Raw genomic sequence first — 9,402 nt, 5'->3', positions numbered from 1 at the left:
CAAACAGCAAGCAGAGCAGGTGTAGAAGCACGGTGGCTAGGAAAAACTCCCTAGAAAGGCCGGAACCTAGGAAGAAACCTAGAGAGGAACCATGAGGGGTGGCCAGTCCTCTTCTGTCTGTGCCGGGTGGAGATTATAACAGTACATGTCCAAAATGTTAAAATGTTCATAGATGACCAGCAGGGTCAGATAATAATAATAATCACAGTGGTTGTAGAGGGTGCAACAGTTCAGCAGCTCAGGAGTAAATGTCAGTTGGCTTTTCATAGCCGATCATTCAGAGTATCTCTACCACACCTGCTGTCTCTAGAGAGTTTAAAACAGCATTTCTGGGACAAGGTAGCACGTCCGGTGAACAGGTCAGGGTTCCATAGCCGCAGGCAGAACAGTTGAAACTGGAGCAGCAGCACGACCAGGTGGACTGGGGACAGCAAGGAGTCATCAGGCCAGGTAGTCCTGAGGCATGTTCCTAGGGCTCAGGTCCTCAGAGAGAAAGCGAAAGAGAGAGAGAGCATCCTCCACATACAACACCCGTTCTGCCAGTCACATTCTGTTAAAGGTTCCCAAAGCACACTCATCCCTGGGTCACTCTCTTTTCAGTTCGCTGCAGCTAACGACTGGAACGAGCTGCAATAAACATTCAAACTGGACAGTTTTATCTCAATCTCTTAATTCAAAGACTCAATCAAGGAACTCTTGCTGACAGCTTAGGCTGCTTCGCGTGATGTATTGTTGTCTCTACCTTCTTGCCATTTGTGCTGTCTGTGCCCAATAATGGTTGTACCATGTTTTGTGCTGCTACCATGCTGTATTGTCATGTGTTGCTGCCTTGCTATGTTGTTGTTTTAGGTCTCTCTTTATGTAATGTTGTGATGTGTGTTTTGTACTATATTTATATATTTTTAAATGTTTAATCCCAGCCTCCGTGCCCGCAGGAGGCCTTTTGGTAGGCCGTCATTGTAAATACGGATTTGTTCTTAACTGACATGTCTAGTTAAAGGTTAAAAATGACAAAATAAACACTTTTTAATTTTTTTAAAATTGTATTAACAACAAATCAATACATAAAGCACATGAGGGAACACAAGCATACATAGATTACAAACAATGGACAATCGAGCTAGGGGGTACAATATCACATTACAATTACACACCAATGATCGAGAGTGTGATGAAGACGTCATCATTCTACGCCGGAAGAAACACAGTTGAGCGTCAAATCACATGTCTCAACTGCTGAAGTGGACTGGATGTTTATATTTCAATGATATGTGTGCTGATAGGTAACATTTTATTTTCATAAAGATTATGCAATGATTATCGATAGGTTTGCTGTCTTGTACGACGAGCAGAACTGACTTCAATTAAACCGAATGTTTAGTATGACTAAAGTGTCTCTACTCTGTAAATCTATTGCATGGCTATTCGTGAGACACACATCTACAAGTCGCCAACAAAGCTTCGCATGCAGTGAACATCGTTTTCCCCGGACTATTTTCCAGTTTCCGGTGACAATGTCTACGAACACAACAGACAACCAACATCGGGGATCAAAGAAACCCAGAGCACCCAAAGAAACATTGCGACATGTGAAGTCTAGAGAACAGAGGAAACGTGGAGTAGATGTGCATGGACCAGCCACTGTCTACGCGCAGGTCGTCGGGGCAGGGAGCCGAGATAATGGCGCATCACTTTATGTCTTCTCTGAGTTCAATAGGTAACTTAACCGGAGAACATGAGTGTCTGACAATTTGTAACATTGCCAAATATATTTGTATAGTGGGTATCAGAAAGGCACTTGGCTGCAGCATATTTGTTTACCCTTTTTCCTCTCTGCAAGGTACCTCTTCAACTGTGGTGAGGGAACACAGAGGCTGATGCAAGAGCACAAGTAAGTTGATTTGCATCCTGTCAATGTTCAACAAAAATCTATAATTCAGTCTCGGCTCAATAAATCTCAATGTTCCTCTTGTCAGGTTAAAAGCTGCTCGCTTGGACAATATTTTCCTCACTAGAATGAGCTGGGAGAATGTTGGTGGTCTATCAGGTAAGTTGCTTGTTATTCTAGCCACATGACATCAACCTGGAAACAACTGTGCATACATAATAGACAGATCAAAGCTTATTGCATGATTAGCCTATGTCTCTGTGTCATTTGTTAAATTAGGTTACCTTTATCTGTCAATAGTGTTGAAGTGAAGATTACATAGCCATCTGTACAAATATGTACAAATAAATACCACTTTCCAGGAGGTGGTACTTACTTTTTCACATGACTGTAGATAGACATAGGTCAAAGCTTATTGCATGCTTAGCATATGTCTCCGCGTATGTCCTTAGGTGTGATAAATTGTGTACTCTCTGGTTTAGGGATGATATTGACACTGAAAGACACTGGTGTCCCTGAGGTTGTTCTCTCTGGACCACCACAACTGGTGAGTGGACATTGTAGCAGTACAAAAGATTGTCTGTAATGAGTCAACTGTTTTTGTGGTATCCTGAGTCTAATATGTCATTTCCTCCTCTTGATCTAGGAGAAATATGTGAATGCCATCAGAGTATTTTCTGGACCACTGGAAGAAATCAAGCTAGCTGTTCGACCTTACACCGAGAAACAATACACAGATGACACGATGACAGTTAGTCAAATACCAATATTTGGTGAGTACTAGAAATTACCTTTGTAATTTTTTTTAGCATTGAGTAATTTACTGTTACTCATACTCTTTATCTTAAAGCATATTAAGTTTATGACGGGTAAAATAGTGAGTATTTGTGTTCTCATCCTGAAGAGTTGGTAGTTGACACTCTCTTAACCCCAATTATACCAGCCCAGCTCAGAGAGGATGGGCCAAAGTGCTCCCCTAACTCAGGGAGGAGCAGCCCCTCCAGTAGTCCCCAGAGGAGGGAGCTGTGGAGGCCGGAAGACTCTGAGGACACCAGCACAGACAGCAGGAAGGAGAGGGCAACCAGCCCAGGTAAGACTAGGAGCTTGTAGGCTCGGAAGCCCAGGCTGCACATGCTCTGACTGTTAGAAACCCTGGGGACGTTCTCAGGAAGATGATAAAAAGAGGGGAAGTACGGTGGCGTCTACATGGAAACTAGGGACGTTTATCAAACCAATCAACTATTTTGCAAGGATGGAGCTCCAAACAGGTTGTGTTTCTGAAAATGTTTCTGACTTGCAAAAAGCTAGCTAGCATAAGATACAAAACAGGCTGCTAAAACTTTGTACAACACAGTAGGAAAAGAGATATGGACGAACAACACAAGGAAAAACAAAAAAGAAACACAAGGAAATGCCTCTCCTGAAGGAAAATATCATTTATACTCAGAGCCAATCAAATGCAAGTGTTAACCCAGGCAGCGCTCCCATTCAAATGCAAAATTCAATACTAAACTTATCCAGACTTCTGATAGTCAAGTCAACGGGAAGAGATTGGGAAGGATGACTAAAGGAGCATGCAGCGATATCAGGGGCATCAGTGCCCTAGTTCAATGTTGAGCTCCAAAGGACACAATTTCTCACATTGCATTTTCATCTCAGGTGGAAAAGCAAGAGCAACAAGGGATCCGTCTTTAGTTGTGGCATTCATTTGTAAGGTAAGAAACACAATCTCATTGTCTCAGTGACATACTGAATTATTGCATTTTGATGCAATTTATGTTACATTTTCTCTTTGACTTGCAGCTTCATCCTAAGAAGGGGAACTTCTTGGTTGCTCAAGCAAAAAACCTTGGATTACCAGTGTAAGTTGCTTTTTCAATACAAATTCAGTTTTTCCTGCTCAACAAACTTGAGCCGGTAATGACTTTTTGATGCACTTTCTCCACAGAGGCACTGCAGCTATTGGTCCTCTCATTGCAGCTCTGAAGGATGGGAAAAGTGTTACCTACGAAGGAAGAGAGGTACTTCAATTATATTTGGTTGATTCTCAGGGCTCTGGAATTTTGGATTAGCTATTGTAAATGTTAGATACATTTGGTCTTGTTATCTGATGTGATCCTGATGGTTGTCCTACAGATCCATCCTGAGGAGGTGTGCACTCCCACTGATCCAGGACCAGCCTTCATTGTTGTGGAGTGTCCCTCTGAGGAGTTTGTTCAACCAATCTGCATCGATCAGCAGCTGAGCAGGTAATGGCCTGAGCGAAGTTGGCCAAATGTGTTAAAGGCTGCTTCTGCATCCTGCTTCATTACTCCTTAGGCCTTCTTTAGGAGATTGTAGTTAAGTTCTGAGTTATTTGTCTCATCTGCAGATACCAACGTGGAGGAACAGAGGACCCTGCTGCCTTAGTAGTCCACATGAGCCCCGAGTCTGTGCTGAAAACAGATGAATACAAGCAATGGATGGAAAGGTACAAAATCAGCCATATGTAATCCTCAGTTTCAGACTGTTAACATATTCCATATTCTGCACTTCACTTGTCTCTCTGTTTTCTGTTGGTCTTTCTACATGTTTAATGTTTTTGTGTGTTTTTGTATTTTAGGTTTCCATCTACCACGGAGCACCTGATCCTGAATGAGCAAGTTTGCACTGTTCACAACGTGAGGAGCCACAAGATTCAAACTCAGCTCAATCTGATTCATCCAGAGATATTTCCAGAGCTCCAGCACTATACAACAAAGGTAAGTTGTGAAGTGCTACAACTTTCATTATTCACCATTGTAACCTGCTGTTGCACAGAGATAAGCGTGTTCATTTGGAAACATTTTGTATCTTGCGTTGTATTGTGCTAATCTGTTTCTACTCGTTTTTGTAAAAAACCTCTGTTGTTGATCTTCTCAAGGAGACCCAGGCTGCCCTGCATGTCCCCAATGTCAGAGCCGAGTGTCTTCTGAAGTTCCAGCTCAGACCCAAGATTGAATGGCAAAGGTGAGTATGTCCTTCAGGCTACAATTTACCAGACATTAGTCTCCACTTACGAAGGGCTGCTTTGTCAAAGAAAACCTTTTCAGATGAAACACTACTTTCAAGTGTGACTTACTATTTCTTCTATGATCTTATATATGCCAACACTGTCAAAGTCAAATGAGAGCGTCGCTGCCCCTCTCAGCACTATGTGATGAGTTGTGTGTGTGCGCTCTACTGTTTGTTATTCATCAGAGACGCCATCCCCTCTTGTGACACTGAAGAGTTTGTGAAAGAGGCTGCGGAGGCCCCTAACTTCCTCCAAGAAGTGGAGGAGTGCAAGCGGTTCTGTGCGACTGATGCTGCAGTGCTGTCTGGTGAGCCCTGCTCTGATACAGGACAGGCTAGAAGCCCAAGGGGAGATGTTACATTGCTCAGTCCAAAGCTCCGTCAATTTCTCTTTACTCCTCTTGAATGGAGTTGCAAACATTTCACTCTGGGCATTTAAGAAGGTAGCAGAGTTTAGTTTCCTGTAGTCCTTTTGTCTGTCTGATAGAATATCCTAGTTTTACGTCTGAAATTTCAGTGGCATAGCAAAATGTTGTGTTGTATCGTATGACAATGTGTTTCTTGCAGGGCGGGCAGACAAATACCCAGAGGTGGTCTTTTTGGGAACTGGATCAGCTCTTCCTATGAAGATCAGGAATGTTAGTGGTAACTTGGTCAACATCAGGTAATGGCCCTCAGTTAGACTCGAGTTACTATAAAAGATCCTTAAAGATATGTCTGTGTGAGGTAGCCAGTATAAATGTCTGTCTGTCTTTCTGTGCTTATGCTCTGTCCCATCTCCTTCAGTGCCACTCAGTCAGTGCTGCTGGACTGTGGAGAGGGCACCTTTGGCCAGCTGTGCCGACACTATGGGGACAGTGTGGACGAGACTCTTGCAAAGATCTCAACTGTCTTCATCTCTCACATGCACGCGGACCATCACACAGTAAGGATTATTTTTCCTATAAATATTTGTTTATTACGGAGTTATAGCATATATTCTAGCATAAAGTAATTTCAAATCATTTAAAAGAATATTACTTTATTTTCCAGGGATTGTTGAGTTTGCTGTTTCAAAGAGAGAGAGCCTTGGTCAGTAGAGTTTCCCTTTTTTCAGAATTTAAGATGAGTCCTGTTTAATTCATGCAAAAATGGAACACTTTAATGAATGTATGTCCTTATCTTTTCACCGTTCAGGCAACTCTTGGGAAAGCCTTCAGCCCCATCTATCTGATAGCCCCTGTCCAGATGATGACCTGGCTCAACCAGTACCATGACCACTGTGAGGAGATCCTCAGCCATGTCAAGTATGTCAGGAAAGACACGCCTTACTCTGTTCAATTGATGCTTTCAAACCGGATGATATGATGTCCATCGTCTCTAATATTGATGTATTCTTGACTATGTTTCAGCATTGTCCCTAGCAAAGTCATGTGTGAGGGGGCTGAGGTGTCCAAGTTCAAAACCAAGGCATTCATCCAAGCGCTGCTGAAGAAATCTGATTTAGCAAAGGTATGTGGAGACTTGAACAGGCTGCTTCGTGGTCAATAAGACTCATAACACTTGTTAGCCTCAATAAACAGTCGTTGAACCTATCATCAAAGCTTAAATACATATATTCTGTTTTTCTCATAGTTCCAGACTTGTCCAGTGCGTCACTGTAAGAATGCCTTTGCCTGCAGCATCACTCATCAGTCTGGCTGGCAGCTGGTCTTCTCTGGGGACACAATGCCCTGCGATGCCCTCGCACATATGGGTCAGTACCAACAGTTCTCGACCCCAATTGTGATGTTTGTACAGCTCCCAGAATTTGTGTGATGTGAAAAGATTTACACACTCTCTATGAACCACACTTGTGACTTCTGGATGAAATGGTAAATACTCACCAATGCCATTTGATTTGCCGTTACGTGCGTTCCACAGAGCCATACTCAAATTTTGGACCCAGAGTGTATCCTGTAACTTCTGGTATGATATACATATAGATCACTGTTAATAATGGACTAGACATCAACAGTAGCCAGTCTGATCTGAACCTGTCATCCATGCTCTATGCTGTCTGGCATCATTTACCATATATTTCTTATTGCTATCGATCGGCTCCGATGTTCGCTATGAATCACAAGGTCTCCCACATAGTTCCTGTGGGATCCCACTTCATTGTCTCTTTTTAAATTGTTTGACTGGATGTGATCCAGCTGAAGACTCCCAGAGAGAGCCTGACTATATTCCATGCCTGTTCATTATAGAGGCCTGGGTGTGCCAGACAAGCAGGGCTGGCTGATGGTTTATTACACAGAGCTGTGTGATTGATTTCCTCTGGGAGAGGAAGAGAGGCTGGAAGTGCTGTGCCATGCAGCAGTCTTGTGATTCATGTTTGTCATTGTGTTTTCAAAGGAAAGAATGCAACTTTACTTATTCATGAAGCCACATTGGAAGATGGATTGGAGGACGAGGCTGTGGAGAAGAGACATAGGTTAGTAGATGGATCTAGTATGGTGCTTCTCTTCAGAGGTGTCCTTCGTTATTCTATTAGAAAACTATCTTTCTTGGGCTGGATTCAATCAATATCGCGGAAGATCTGCGTAAAAACATTTCTGATTGAGTCGACACATGCAGTCTCCGCAAACGAGGAGACATTGCCTTTTTATTTCAATCGAGCCATAATGCATATCTTCCGTGATACTTCTGTGATACTGATTGAATCCAGCCCTAAGTGTGAAAATATGACATGCATTGAAGGAGGTAAACAGAAATAGACTAGTGCCATTTTTCAGCTGACAAAGAAACTCAAGGAGCTTTTGAGAAGCCAGTCATTTTTAGAGGGCATTGTAACTGGCTGCATTCTTCTCTGAGATTGACATTGATTTCTGGAACTCTGTATTGGAGGTAAAGAAGGCACTTCTGCCTTCTAGATGGAATTTCAGTGACTTTGGTTAAAGAGCTCCATCTCGCATTGAAAACAACTTGAAAGTCATTGAGTTGAACTGAACAAACTCTGTATAGCTTACCATGGGGTTAAGTCTGGTAATTACTGTTAGAATAGTAGCAGAGTAGCATCATGCTTCTCTGCTTGCCTCCCAAAATGACAGTACCACCTCCCAGGCCATCGGTATTGGCATGAAGATGAATGCTGAGTTCATCATGCTGAACCACTTCAGCCAGCGCTATGCCAAGATCCCCCTCTTCAGTGAGGACTTCAACGACAGAGTGGGAATATCTTTTGACCACATGAGGGTAAGTGAATGGTGTACTTTAGTCCACTTGTTATGCATAGCAACATTAAAATGTTTATGTGGGTTCTGCACATCTGAAATGTGCTTTTCCACTGGATATGTGTAGCCTCAGAATGAATTAGGACCATGATTCATTACGGTATGAGCAGACAATGCCCCTAGTCCAGGTAGAATACTCTCGGACAACTTCAGCTTAAATCTAGAGGTACAATTTTAAGGTAACATTCAGAATGTGTTAGACTCCCATCAGAGATACATCTCCAGCTGCCTCCGAGGAGGCTGGGTATGTTGAAAGACCTCCTCTGAGTGATCTCTCTTCCCTGTCTCTCCTCAGATTCGGTTTGGAGACTTTAGAATCCTCCCCAGACTCATCCCGCCCCTCAAAGCCCTGTTTGCCGAGGAGATCGGAGAGATGGAGGAGAGGAGGGGGAGGAGGGAGCTTAAACAGATGAAAGAAGCCATTGCTGAAAGCAACGAAGAGCAGAGGACACCCAATGAAGGCGAGACGGGCAAAGGTGCCAAACGAGAGCCAGAGGAACCAACACAGGACGTGGGAAGTAAGAGACTCAAAACAAACTAAGACCCTGACCATAACTTTGGGTTACACCAGAGATTAGTGGAAATCAAATGACTGTTATTTTACTGAGTTTGCTTTATTTAATTGTATTTTTATGAGAAACTTGCATGAGTGATGCTCTGTAAAGTAAGAGATTTTCATTTGGCTGGACTGGCTGCCTTCATCCCTTGTGAATAAAGAATTTCTGTTTTTCCTGTCATTACCATTGCTGTGTATATGAAACATGTCATTAACATAGTCTTTGATTTTGCATTTAAAAAGTAAAGCAATGTCAATCATGCTCCATGGTATTGGCCTGTTGTTTTCTAGCAACATATTGTGAACAACTCATACAACGTTTATGTCCTATTAAACTACACCCTTAAAAGTTGCATCCGAACAAATGAATTTATTGAAGTTGTCACACATGGATGAGTAGTATTACATTGGACTGATAGTCATACATAATAGTCATACAGCAGCAAGGTCACTCGTTGATTAACAGTTATTGGTGAAGGTTGAGGTTGCATTTCATCATAGATGATGGTCTAGGAGTGTTGTGTGATGGTATGAATATGATATAAAGCTTCACGAACCAGATGAACTATTTTTTTCCTTTATATGAAATACAAAATGTGCTATTGTTCTAGCCCTGAAACATGAAACATTTGACTGATATGAAAAACTGACTGAACTCTGTTTTGATGTCA

General features: G+C 42.4%; 1 protein-coding gene across 2 annotated transcripts; it reads left to right on the top strand.

The window, feature by feature from the left end:
- The first annotated feature begins 1,177 nt into the window (after positions 1-1,177).
- On the top strand, positions 1,178-9,084 carry LOC112258935 (zinc phosphodiesterase ELAC protein 2). Of its 2 annotated transcripts, XM_024433594.2 has the most exons (24): positions 1,178-1,283; positions 1,503-1,717; positions 1,841-1,891; positions 1,977-2,047; positions 2,371-2,435; positions 2,535-2,661; positions 2,832-2,978; positions 3,548-3,603; positions 3,692-3,750; positions 3,837-3,909; positions 4,025-4,137; positions 4,260-4,358; positions 4,491-4,629; positions 4,791-4,876; positions 5,108-5,229; positions 5,489-5,585; positions 5,708-5,846; positions 5,954-5,992; positions 6,098-6,207; positions 6,313-6,412; positions 6,536-6,656; positions 7,298-7,376; positions 7,993-8,137; positions 8,471-9,084. In XM_024433594.2, exons 2-24 carry the CDS (start codon positions 1,515-1,517, stop codon positions 8,714-8,716), a joined length of 2,487 nt encoding a protein of 828 aa, XP_024289362.2. In that variant the 5' UTR covers positions 1,178-1,283; positions 1,503-1,514; the 3' UTR covers positions 8,717-9,084. The 2 variants fall into 2 exon arrangements, with proteins under 2 accessions (XP_024289362.2, XP_024289361.2); XM_024433593.2 differs by having other exon boundaries at positions 1,198-1,717.
- The last annotated feature ends 318 nt before the right edge of the window (positions 9,085-9,402 follow it).

The sequence above is a fragment of the Oncorhynchus tshawytscha genome, linkage group LG09, assembly GCF_018296145.1.
Source record: "Oncorhynchus tshawytscha isolate Ot180627B linkage group LG09, Otsh_v2.0, whole genome shotgun sequence".
NCBI classification, from domain to species: Eukaryota; Metazoa; Chordata; class Actinopteri; order Salmoniformes; family Salmonidae; genus Oncorhynchus; species Oncorhynchus tshawytscha.
The sequence above is the reverse complement of the archived record's forward strand: the minus strand, read 5'-3'. Positions and strand labels throughout refer to the sequence as shown.

Excerpts from the sequence above, each read along its gene's own strand:
- LOC112258935 (XM_024433593.2), top strand. The coding sequence starts at position 1,374 with ATGTTTAGTATGACTAAAGTGTCTCTACTCTGTAAATCTATTGCATGG. Across the intron at positions 6,657-7,297 it reads CGATGCCCTCGCACATATGG|GAAAGAATGCAACTTTACTT; the intron begins GTCAGTACCAAC and ends GTGTTTTCAAAG. Across the intron at positions 7,377-7,992 it reads GCTGTGGAGAAGAGACATAG|TACCACCTCCCAGGCCATCG; the intron begins GTTAGTAGATGG and ends CCAAAATGACAG.